Here is a 13447-nt window from a genome sequence, read left to right on the forward strand (position 1 = left end):
GGCAGAAACATGACAAACAAAATTCCTGTCTTACACAGTACTCACGCTAATGGAGGAGTGAGACAGCAAATAATGTAAGCTGGGTAAGTGCCCTGAAGGAAAAGGAGACTAAGGGCTAAGGAAAGACTGAGAACGTATGTGAAATCACACAGTAAGTCATAACAAAGTTGTACGGAAAGCTTCCCAAGAGAGAGAAACCTGTGACACAAGAACCTGAGGTGACAAGGAACTGGTTGTGTTTGAGGAAAAGTCAGAAATCCAGGTGGTGCTAAGCAGAGTCACACCCTCTCCATCCTGCCACCCACCACTGAGAAAACCCGGTGAGGGCTTGTGTACTGTTTCCATGTACTGGCCCCACTGAACGGTCACCTCTGGTTTGGGTTGCCACTGGAGCCCTGACCCACAGTATTTGTCAAATAAATCAGTGACTGAAAGACTAAACAAAGAAATGAAGTGGGCAATAAACACAGCAGCCTCGTTCATGACTCTAGAAGTGATGGCTATATTCAATTATCCTGATTTATATGCCCCGAAAACATTATGGTAATAAAAAATTTTAAATGTTTGCAATCTAAATAAGACTTTGATACAATATTAAATTGCATTTTTATATCATTTTACTATTTAAAAATGTCTCCACTGATGATCTGATATAATGAAGAATGACTCCTAATCTGATTATCAGTAGAGATTGAAGAAATAGCAGTAAAGGGAAAAGGAGAATCATAGGACAGCCCGCCTTCCCACTTCTAATAATCTTCTTTTCATGAGCTAATGAATCCATCTTGTATTTTCTGTCCTTTCCAGGTGATGACGCAGCACCATAGTTTGTCACTTACTTTAAATCTTTCCTTTATCTTGTGTCAGCTACATCTGATTCTAAAGTAACTCCACAAGGAATAGGACAAGTATACAGTAATGAGAAATCCCATATCTTACATAAGTGAAATGCTGACATAAGTTTAAGTCACAGACCTTCTTTCTCCTCCTGGAAATCAGGAATAGACAGGTATACCTACGGCTCTACATGCCCTCTGCTAAATGTACAAATAACTGCACAATTTAAAAAAATACACAGCAACTGCTTAGCTCAAAATACAGATCCAAGTATAATGAGGTGAAAAGGCAACAATGTTTTCAATACAAATAAGCCGCCATGTGAACATACCTTCCTTAAGTAGGCTGTAGCAGAACAAGCGAGCTCTTTCTACGTCTCCGAGTTGCCGGCAAATACCCACATACACTCTGCAGAGTGCATGAATGTAATTGTGCTCCAGAGATGTCTTCTGAAGTTTTAATTCGGAGAGAATAGAGTGAAGCAAGCACTCTGCTAAATGCTGGAGTGAGGGGGAAAAAAATGAAAAGGCAATGTAGCCTGATATTTATCCTTAGTCTACTAAAGAAAAGCCTAGAATTCCATTGTGTATATGTTCAAAGTCAAAGAAAAGCCTAAGTTACAAAATTTAGTATCTACTAGAAAAACACAACATGCACTCTACTGGAGAAGGTAGCAGAAGGCAGTAACTGGTAATGACTTGCTCAGCAGGTAAGCCAAGGGGCTCTGGGGAGTAAGTGCACATCTGTCGGCTGCGTGTGGTCAGTGGAGCTGCACGTGCTGGATGGCAGATCTGAGCGCACCTGGCTGTCTGTTGTCATCACCACCACTCTAGACAAGTACAGTGTACTGGTTTTTGCTGCAATCTGTGTGTGTGCAAGGGTATTAAACCCACTCTACCCTACCCCCTTCTTGTTTTCCCAACTCCAGTGCACTCTACACATTTATCCTGCTTAGATCGTCAAACATTAGGTAACATGTTCCTTGTTCAGGAAGAGAAGCATTAATTTGACATATGCATCTATTTGAAAATAAGTATCTTCAAACTTATACTGCTCTGTATGCTTTCCGAATGTAGGTGATCTAAAAAAAAGTATTTATACCACTTTGGGAAATTGTGCAGGTAAAGTCTTCCACACAAGGTGTCAACATAGTTACTTAGAAACTGTGAGCCTATAAACGTCCTACTAAACTGCAGCAGATAGCGTAACCCTCATCTTGAAACTGAACATGTGCTCCCATTTGATTCGCAACACACACTGAGGAGAAGGGGAAACCGAAAGACTTTGTCTTTCTGAAAGACTCTAGAACTTGCAAGTGTGCTTATAACACTATTTATTGGAATGAAATGCTGTTATGTGATAATCATTTGATACTTTCAAGTAAATAATTTCAAGCCTTTAAACATGTCAGAATAAATGAGAAATATGCTACTGCAATTCTGACAGATACTTTTTCTTTCTTTAAAATGTTATTTGATGAGCAAAAATATTCAAATCTCCAGTGTCAAATCACATCTCAAATGTATAAAATTCTGGCTGGAAATAAAAGTACTGGTCTCAATGTTTGTATGCATAACTGTCAACAGCTGAACTGAAACTTTTGTTGGCGTCCTCTGCCATCCTGCTGACAGCAGACAGCCTGCCCCTGAAGATGAGCAATCCCTAAGCTCCTGGAAATTGGCCACCACCTACCTTCTTTGTTGTGCTGAAGTCATAGACAACTTCTTTCTCTTGATCTCTCATTACAGGCTTTTTGGAGATATTTCCCACATACACATGACTGCGAATGACAGGCAACAAGTCAAAGGAGGACTCTGCAATCTTCTTCAGAGCATCAGCTATGGCTTTATCGTGAGACTCCACAGTTTCTTTGGGGTTCAGAGGCAACTGTGAACCTGAACTGGCAGCTGAAACAGAACTTGGTTCCTCATCTGTTGCTGCAACTTCAGCTTGAGGGAGGTTCCTGCAGGGGGGCTTGTTGACCCCTTCCGAGGTGGTGCTCCCACCTTCTGATTCCGAGGACCCACTGTCCAGGCGCAATCTTTTAGCACTCCTCAGTATACATGCTGACAGTGTTCTTTTTCCACTTGGATCCTGTTGAGTACCCAAATCTCTGGACTTATCCTGATTACAATCACCACCAGAGCTGCCCCCCGTTTTGACAAAGGCAGTTGACATGGAACTGATCGCTTTGAAACCTGTTATGGCGCTGACGGGCCCCGGTAAATTCTGCCGGTCAGCAGGTGGACCTCGCGTGAGCTGAATATTCCCTTTGAGGATGTTGAGAGTACGGGCCCTGGCAGATAACTCTGGGTACATGGTGTCGAGGATTTTAATGGAATTTTCCTGGGGCCCAGCCACAGTGGTGTGGGCAGATGCACAGGGAGGCAGTCTGCCAGGCACAGGAAGGGCATGCTTTGGGGTGGTGGCACAGAACTGCAGAGGAGATGACAGTATCCTCTCCCCAGTGGATACAGCGGATGGGGATGGAGATGTGCATGAAGGGGAGGCACGCCTTGCATCTTCCAGCAAAGGAGACATGATGGGTGGCACTGGAATCTCACATAATGGAGAAAGCTGGCCAACAGGGGAGGTGGGTGAGGAGGGACTGGAACTTGATATTAGAGGAGAAACTGGGTGTGAAGTCCGTGGAGGTGTGGCAATCAAAGGAGCAAGGAGGGGTGGCAAAGGGGGCCCCACCTCCTGCCGTATTTTACTCAGCGTGTCTGTGGAACAATCCATAGGGGTTGAGGTGTCAGCATTGGCCAGAATGGTCTGAGTTTGAGGTCTCTGGGCTTTTGTGTTAACACTGTCCGCTGAAGGTGACTGAGAAACTTCACTTGGGTTAGTTTCAACCCTGCCGGATGATGAAGTCTTTACCAGTTTGTTTGACTGATCTTTGTTTGAAATCTTTGATCGATTCTTGTTTTTGACAAATGGCTCCAGTTTTGAGTTATAATATGTGTGATCAGATGCAACAATCTGAGACTCAAAGATTTGATCATAAATTTCAGAACTAATCCTTACACTAGGTTTAACAGGTCTATTCCGCAAACGACTTTTATCGAAGTTGGAACTCTGGCCACTGTTGGAAATATCCTCTGGGGTACATGGAAGATTACTGCCACCTGGGGACTCCTGAAGTGGAGAGCCAGGGTGGCTGGTCTCTGGGGACTTGTCCACAGAAGTCGGGGAGATGAAACCAGCTCCCTCAGTCTCTCCTCCATCTGGGGAAGCAGGGTTGTCTCCAGGAGTGTCACACAGGATGACCTGGTCCACATTCGGCATGAGGGCTACCCCATTTATGATGGTCCAGTTGTCTCCCTTTTCAATAACTAGATTTTGGTCCTTATTTACCAGCACATTTATAACTTCAGAAGTCACAGTAGATATCTGACACTGAAATGACCCTTCTGACTCACAACCAGCACCGGGCTCGGCTGTCTGCCCAGCTCCCGAGTCAGAGCACTTGGCGGGGAGCTCCGCCAGTTCTGACAGGACCTCACCTCCACTGCCCATCAGCCCAGTCACATTTGAGTTACCCTCAAGCCGGTCCTGAGTGCTTTTAACAGTAGATACCCCACTAGTGGGAGAACTGCCCTTAGCACCCAAGCCAGCTGTTGCCGGGGGTGGATCTGAAGGGTGCAATGAGGAGCTGCTTATTTGCTGAGGTGAGACTCGTTCTTTTAAGTGCTCAGTTGTCAGGCTGTCGTGTATACTGAAGAGGAGTAAATTACCGGCATCTTTTCCATCAGAGTCCTCATAGTTGGACTGAAGTTCCTGTCCAATCTTGGTTAGCACCTCAGACAGTGTTTCCAGCGAACACTGGGTGAGGTGACTCGCATCCCTTAAAGCACAATCATCTTCCTCGGATTCAATCCACTCTTCACAGGTTTTGAGTGTTTCTTCATCATCACCGAGCTGCTTTCTAGACTTTTCTCCTGATGTTTCACTTTGCTTTGATTCTTTGTTCGTGTCTTTGTTTAGGCTTTCTTTGTTCGAATATTCTGAAACAGAGTCCCCTGAACTATAATCTCTTAACTGACAACTTTCAAGAAACATGACGACGTCTGATGTGGACAGTCTGTCTATCTCAGAGAGAGTGCCGATGTTGAAGTCCTGCAGAGCTGAGGTCAGACAGCCCAACTCAGTGGAAGGCCTGGTCTCAGCGGCAGCAGTGCGTGCAGCTCCCACATCTCCTCTGGAGGACTTGGCAGCATCCCACTGCTGGTTTCCTGGCGCGGCCTCGGGCTCATTCTCACCCTCACTGCAGCTCGGGGCCTCACTCTCTTCCACCTCAGTGTCAACACCCCCCACCTCCCGGATGCCTGTGTAACAATAAAGAGAACCTGGAAGGCTACTCTGTGGGAGGGCATGTGTCTCTTCATCCTTTCTGCCAATTTCTGGTGAAAAGGCAGTGCCTGTGGTGCCTGAACCTTCAGGAGAAGTACCACTAGGAGTCTGGGATGGCTGCTCCAGAGACCCCTCTGGGCTTTGCTCTCTACTAGGCGAGTCCTTTGAAATGGCCAGGGCTTTACCACCAGATCTAACTGTCTCCTCCCTGGGTTGTTTTTCAACAGAAAGACTTCTGGACACCGCCATTTCTGCAGCTGGAGGAAGTTTCCCTGCCCCCGTCCCAGATGAGTCCAGACCTGTGACATTCAGAGGCGGACACTGCTCCCGCAGCTCTGCCTGCACTGCAGGTTCTGTCACGTTTTGGTTTGGGACTGGGATATTTTCAGGGAAAAAAGATAATTTACTCTTTGTGGAACAATGAGAATTTTCTACTGGTAAAGAACCACCTGGAGAATCGGAATCTAATTTTCTCCAAGACTTGGAACTTTCTGGTGAAGTCCTTTTTGTAGCAGCCACCCCCTTGATGATCTGGGTCGGGTCCTCCCTTTCTCCACATCTTGCTATGGATGACACGTTATCCACTTTTTCTGTTGCTAAGGCAGGCTCACTCCTATGCAGTCTCAAAGGTTCCGATCTAGCACTCTGCGTTGCTTCAGGCCTGGCCTGCTTGGTGATAACTGACACTTGGTTAGATGAAAATGACGTTGACCCTCTTTTTTCTAAGGACAGCATTGCCTTTTGTAACTGATGGTTGGTTTCCTGTTCACGTTCATGTTCTGACTTAGCTCTCAGCCTTTCTTCACTACCTCTCCTTAACAGATCACTATGGTGCCAAGAAGTGCTTTTAACAAAACCAAAACCACTCTTAATCAAGCCAGACCGAGACTCTACTAAGGGTGCAAAATCTGACTGACTTGGCGTGAGCTCACCTCCTGGACCTTGACTTTCACACTGTCCACCTTTCATGGCTTTCATAAATACTGACTGAGGAAGGGAATATACTTTGGTCATGCCTTTTACAACTTTTGTACATTCTTTGCCACTGCTACTCTGATCATGAAAATCGGATGCTCCCAACTCAGGGTTCAGAGCATGGAAGCTATTCTCCAGGTTGTTTGCTACTGCACAACATTCTAGTGGCTCAGACTGCAGACCTGACAAGTTTGAAGTTGTAGCTTGTAACTTCTGTTCTGAATGACACAGTTCAGTAGGGATATGTTTATCATGACCACACTTCAACCCAGAGGAAGACTGGGGATTACTGTAGACAGACAATGCTCCTGAGGTAGAAGAGGAAGAAAATTTGGCTTCGACATCAAGCTCTGTTGCATCCATTACATCATCTGAATCTTCTTCAGGTTCGGGTGATTCTCCTAAAATAAAACCTTGCCCTTCTCTGTCCTTTTCCAGTTCTCTAGATATTCCCTGATGATGGTCAGAAACTGACATATGATCTGATTCACATGTGAGTTCATTAGTTGGCGTCCACTTAGTGAAGTCTGATTTGGATGATCCTATCATTCTGGAAAATGGAGTTTTTCCTTCAGATCCTGGAAGTTCATTCAATGGCCTCTTGGCCAAGGGGAGAGTAACACATGTCTGACGTCCCAAGGGCTGCTTCCTTCCCTTGTGTTAGGCTGCCAGACAACCTCTCAACACTCACACTTCTGGTGGGTTTACAAAGTGTTTCCTCAGTTTGCACTGATTTATCCATCTCCCTAACCTCTCTTTGTCCTTTTGCCTCACCTGAAATGCCTCTTTTTTTACCACTAATGAGCTGAGATGACAATGCCCAGTGTTCCTCATGAGCTAAGGTGAATGTGGCTGAAGGTTCTCTCAGCGTTGCTGTAAGTGCTCCAAACCCAACAGCTGTCACTTCATTTGCTTCCAATGTGTTCAGAGCTTCGGTGGCTCCCTGCAAATTGGGCTTTTCCTCCCATGTACCACTTCCTTTATTCTTTCTGGGTGAGCCAAAACAGTCCTGTGTGTCAGATGTATCATCTTCTGAATTAGACTCAGCAGAATTTCTGTGTTGGGCTGAGTCATTATCACTGGAATCTGTGTACTCTCCAAAGTAGGTTTCCTTAAAAATAAATGAGTTGTACTAGTTAATTAAATACTAATTCAACCAAGTAAAATATCAATTAAATGCATTTAAAAAAAAGTACATGCTTCCCAAAGACCTTTCAACATATGTGAAGACAGGCAGTTTACTCTCCAGAACCACTGTAACAGGTGGGAAAGTCTCAATCACAAGTGCGACACTCATCTGTCCTTTCCTAAGAGCCCATCTGTCCCTGAGAGTTATCCTCACTCACACCTCTTCTCCCATAAGAGGTTCTTCCAAGTTCTAGTCCACATGTGGCCTCCTGTGCAGTTTGTTCTCCTAACCTCTAAAAATTCTATTTCTCAACTACTTCTTCATCTTCTGGCCAAAAAAGACTTCTGATATTAGAGGGTACGACCCTCTCTTTACCCCCACCTCCTAGTCACTCCTCCACGGTGTCTGACTCGCATCTGACTCGAGTCCAGAGCGCTGCCCTCTATGCACCAACGGGGCCATCACTCTGGGTGTCTACCCACGGACAACTCTCGCCACACATTTCCGCACACGGTCTTGTACGGTCTGACCACCATACAAGATCCAACTAAGTAGCAACCAATTCCTGCATCACCTCTGCATTCCTGGAGCCTAGCACAATGTCTGAAACACAACAGAATTGCGTTATGTTTCCTGAATGAAGGAACTAATTTAAAGCTATTTACTTGCTCCTTAAGTCAAAAAGTATATAAATCCATTTTATTAAAACTTCCTAATAAATTATGATAAACCATTCTGTAAACACACAAAGAGGATGAGTTCATGAAGTCAAAGTGGGGAATTCAGTAACCTACATTAATGTATGCTATACACATGGATTTACCTATCTCTGAAAAAAATCTATGGCTACAGACATGTATTTAATTCATTCACCCCATATTGGCTAAAAGCCCATCATGAGACATAAGAAGAAACAATTAAGACTCAGTCCTTCTACAGGAGACATAATTTGGTTGTGGATAGACAAAATATGCAACCATAACAGAAAGAACTAAAAATACATGTTGATTCTAAGGGCACTGGCAGGCCTTTTTATATTTTCTTAATACTCCCTAATAAAATCTACTCTGAGTATCACAAATGTTCTTTGAATATGGCCAACATAACAGGATGAACACTATGCCCATTTGGTAAGTCAAACTCAAAATGCAAACTCACAGGTGCAAGAGAAGAAGGTAAGGTGCCCAGGTGCGGTAAGGACCCCAGAGGGGGTGATGGCACTGGAGACAAAAGAGGAGGGGGAAGCTTGAAGAAGTCAACTGCAGCTTGAAGATCTTCATCAAAAAAGCGACTGCCATGCAAAAACTCAGTACTGTCCTCGTCATTCCTCGGCATTACAACTTCAGGAGGCTGGTCCTCATTAGGATGAGCTGCTCCACTGGGCCTCTCTTGTCTCACATTTTTACATGGGGAGAAGTCACCCTCTATCTCCATGGACAGCTCCGCCAGACACGTCTGCACTGCAGAGGCTCTGGGAGGGCTGCCCTCAACCCGAGTGGGCACACCATCTTCCCCGGACTCTCTGGATCTAGGTTTTTCTTCAGCAGGTTTTGCTGTGGGGGGAAAAAATAAACAAAGTAAATATCCAACATTTACGATATTGAGAAGACTTTAAAAAAATCCCAACTTACTCTAACAGTTTAAAATGCTTGCAATATTAAGTCCAAGTAAAAACATATTTTAAAAAAGCCCTTCCTGAAGACTGTCCTATAAAACCTGAGCATACCCCACGTAAGTTTGCTTTGCTCACAACCCATACGATAAGGCAGGTACACGTGTAGGTGGTATGCCCACGACCCCTCGACAGCAGAGTGCAGGGTGGAAAAGCACCCTCAGCCATCTAAGGGCCCTGGACCTTGATGACCTACCTGCTCACCCTTCTTGATGACCCTAACAAACAGTGGTTGGGGGGGGGGGAACAGCTTTGTGCATGCAGGCTGACAGGGAACACGATATTCTCTGTCAGACAAGCAAGCTAAAATCCACTGATATCAAACCTACCCCATGACCACAGTTGTACAACGCTCTAATTAAGAAACTGGAGCTTTTTATTATAAGCAATGGAAAAATCACTGTAAGAAGCCTATGCCTTTGAGTCTTGATTTTGGTGAACCTCAGAGGCGCTAATTAGTGTCCTAGGAAATAATTAGAAGCATCTATTTGTCATATTTGAAAGCCATAAAAATATGTTTTACAGAAGGGCTCTGGGGTCCTGGGAGAAGTGGCTGATCACAAGGCTAGGGAAGGGAAATACAAGCTGAGCCTGAAACATCTTGCAGTGCCAGAAAGTAAAGAGGTTCCCAGAACGGGGTGGGGTACACGAAAGGGGCCCAGCCAAGGGGAAGATGATCCCAATAACCATACCCAGGGTAATCTGAACAATACATAATGACAGAACTGAATTATAATGCATAAAATAAATACCCAAAAATTATACTGGTGAGAAGAACAGCTCTTTCTTACAGAAGAATCCCAATAAATGCAAAAGAAATGAAGGAAATACAATAAAACTTATTGGACAAATAGTCAATATGGCAAATAGCATCATGGATGGCTAATAAAATCAGTACACTACAGTTGGAGAGAAAGAGAGTATTTGCAGTGTCAAAGTATCTCTCTAAAGATAACTAATAGTAACTTGACAATGGAGAAACCTGACAGACGCCACTTTAAGTAAGTGATCAAGGTTAATATACCCAGTGACAATGCAACTCTACATCCCTCTCTCTGGGCACAGCACCCAAGGCAGAGGACAGTATGACCACTGTGGGGGTTCTTCCCACAAGTACAAGTCTTAATCTAATGTGAGAAGACATCAGATTTGCCCAAACTGATAGGCTTTCCACAAAATCATCTGTATTCTCGCCCTAGCTGGTATAGCTTAGTGGATTGAGCACGGGCCTGAGAACCACACAATTGCAGTTCGATTCCGAGTCAGGGCACATGCCTGAGTTGCAGGCCAGTTCCCAGCAGGGGACCCATGAGAGGCAACCATACATTGATATTTCTCTCCCTCTCTCCTTCCCTTCCCCTCTAAAGATAAAAAAATCATCTGTATTCTCCAAAAGTAAAAAGACAGGAGACACAAGGTAAAATAGATGCGTTGTCCTTCTGGGGGAGATGGAAGAAAGAATGACGGCTAAATGCAATGCGGTATCTTGGAAAGGAAAAATGACCCCGATGAAAAAACAGATGAAAGTCACATATGGTTTATTTTTGTTAACAGTATTGTCCTAAGTGTTCTGGTTTTGATTATTGGTGATGGAAAATGTTAAACTCTGGAGTAACAAGTGAAATTTTCTGCACTATTTTTACAACCTTTCTCATATGAAAAGAAAAGTTTACATATATATATAATGGTATAAAATTCCAAAGATACCATGTTTTTCCCTTCTATTTGAGAAAGCTAACATTAAGGAACAGACTTACCCCTCTAACTAATGTTTTTAAATAAACATAAAATTATTAAATAAAAGATGTCCCTTTTAACGACGTTTTAAAGAAAACATCTTTAACAAACAACATAAAATCCCGTGTTTATAATAAAGTAGGACTACTGACTAATACAGAAGACTAAAATGAATCTCAGGCTGCTTTTGTCTGAACAGATGAATACATTCTAAACTGGAGAGACTAATTTAGCAGCTGCAGGCTCTACACGGTCATATTATCAGTTTTATCCAGGAGGTGATCCCAACAAATATGCATCTATAGGCCTCACAAGTTATGAACCCACACGTAAATAAAAATCAGGAACTTGCCTATGCACGTTTTTCTTAGGGAACATCACCTTGAGAGCCTGGGAAGAAAAACTAGGTGCTTGTTTCTACAGACTTTAGATCTTGAATATGTATAAATTCAAGCTAGTTGAAAAAACTAGTACAACAAAACAGTTAAAAAACATTTTAATCTTATGTAAGACAGCAATCTTCTCCCCATCCACTCCAGGTGACTAATATCTATTTCTAAATCTTTGAATACAGTGTAACAGAATGTGGTAGAAAGCCTCCACGGCTTTTTACTGCAAATCAAGATACACCACAGATTAAGTCAAATCTCTGAAAATGCATTAGCTGCTTGCGCTGTACAGTAACAATCGGATGTGACAGTTTTTATCCATCCCTTTTTGTATATCTGTACCCTAAAAGAGAATACAAATGCAGAATAGATTATCACTAAAATTTCAACCAAAGTAATTGGTAAATTACACGAAAAACAAATTAAGTTAAATTGCTGGTAGATAAATGGAACCCATATGATTGGAAAAGCTGTTTGTCCTGAGTTTTTGCATACACCTGTTAAATATGCCTCCACTATGGGTCCTGCCAATTTCTTTGTATGTTCTCTAATGAAAGCTGCTATTAAAAATTAAAACCCAAATGCATTTACTGAGATTGGCAGAAATAACACTGCAAGGAAAGAAGTTTTATATAAGAGTACCCGTTCTAGCTTAGTTCATTCTTTAATGGAATTTAAGACATTAAACACCAAAGGCACATAATACCCAAGGTAAACATTTCTACTTTCATGTACAATACATACTTCTGGAAGCTTCTATATCTCACCTGGGAGACATCTGCTGCTTTCACCAGGTACTCTGTGTGTTGTGTTTATACAGAGCCAGAGTTCTTTCAGAAGTAGTTTTATTTTTCCTAGGAAAGAGAATAAAGTATTAAAGATACATTATTTGGCTCAATCTATGCAAGGCCAAAAGATAGTCTTGTGAAATCAGGACTCATTAGAAATTTTGAAAACTAAGTAACTTAAACATCTTCCCCAAATTCAACTATTGTGCATAACTGAGTCAGCCGCCGATGGAAAGGTCTGCAATGCTCTAGCCCAATACCGATGACTGAATACAGACTTCGATTTCATTTGCTTTCGTTTGCAAGAGGAGGGAGAATGGGAGTCAAAAGACCAAATATACCTGTTGTTAATGGCTTCTATCACCTTTATGTTGGTGTGACACAAATAAATCTTTGGCCTGTAAGTTTTCAAGAGAGAGTGATACATGATTGGGAAAGGAAGCAGGTATAATGACTGATATATGAGGTTTGGACTCTACATATTCTGCAAAGAACAGGGGAGCCATATCTCCTCAGTTACATGAAGTTATTAACAGAAATGCCTCAAAGCTGACCATGCTGTAATTAACCTGGGGGCCTCAGGGATCACGGGAAAGCCATCAGCGGTCTTACAGAAGTGTGAGGTGAGAGACAAGAACGTGTGCATGTAAGCACATGGGCAGGACAAGATAATCACACAGAGAAGCATATGCTCTCATGAGCAAAGTAAAAGCTTTGGAATTTTTATAAATTTTCAAAGGGGTTTGTCTGATCTCTAAAATGGTTAAGAACCACTGGTTCAAGTTGAAAGGCCAACAGTAGTTGTAACTAATACATGGCCAATAAAATTCATATAAACCAGGAATATCAACTATGGTTTTAAAGTGAGTTTAACATTAATAAATATACAAATTTAAAAAAACTTCCAAAGCAAAAAGTATTCATAAAACTATCAATAGTTTGTGGTCAAATCTGCATAAAATGACATCCCACACAAATTAAAACTCACCTAAAAAATAAGCTATAAACATTAGGCAATTTCAGGTCACTTCCAAGTTCTGTTATTGTTTCCTTGAACATGTTTTTAAATTAACCTGAAGCACTTATTAAAAATACCGAAATCTTTAACCCAGTCTCAAGAGGCTAAAAGACCAACTTTTTAAACCAAAATGTCTCCAAGGAATCACAAATTCTGAATAGGTCAGATCTATGGAAGCTGGCAAACCGCATCACACCAAATAATGAGGTTCAGACAGAGGGACCAGGACAGGAGAGGAGGACAGAGGCGCAGGGTGGGTTTGAAAAGCTGGACACTTCCAACTTCCCCTGAGCCAATCAACCTCTGATGGTCACCCTGTGTGAGACACATCCATTTTTGAGTTCCAAATTCTGTGATCAAGCAGCTTATCTACATTGTGATTTAACCTACCCCAAAGCCTGCTTCCAAACACTGTACTCCCCTTTGCTTAAATGACCTGACCAGGATCCCTGCTTATTACGTATACCCAAAGCAGCAAACAGGGAACCTTAAAAAAAAAGAAAAAAAGTTACTTCTCTATTCTTATGGAGGCTATTAATCAGAGCTATG

The 13447-nt window shown here is 42.7% G+C and overlaps 1 protein-coding gene across 1 annotated transcript in view; it reads right to left on the bottom strand.

The window, feature by feature from the left end:
* The window catches only part of ICE1 (interactor of little elongation complex ELL subunit 1), a 52157-nt gene that overhangs the window by 13165 nt on the left and 25545 nt on the right, over nucleotides 1-13447 (bottom strand). The window contains 5 exon segments of the mRNA XM_037154363.2: nucleotides 1169-1337; nucleotides 2530-6768; nucleotides 6770-7276; nucleotides 8453-8847; nucleotides 11860-11946. Coding sequence (XP_037010258.2) covers nucleotides 1169-1337; nucleotides 2530-6768; nucleotides 6770-7276; nucleotides 8453-8847; nucleotides 11860-11946 — 5397 coding nt within the window.

This window comes from Artibeus jamaicensis, unplaced genomic scaffold (assembly GCF_021234435.1).
Source record: "Artibeus jamaicensis isolate MK-2021 breed Jamaican fruit bat unplaced genomic scaffold, CSHL_Jam_final scaffold_369, whole genome shotgun sequence".
Taxonomy (NCBI): Eukaryota; Metazoa; Chordata; class Mammalia; order Chiroptera; family Phyllostomidae; genus Artibeus; species Artibeus jamaicensis.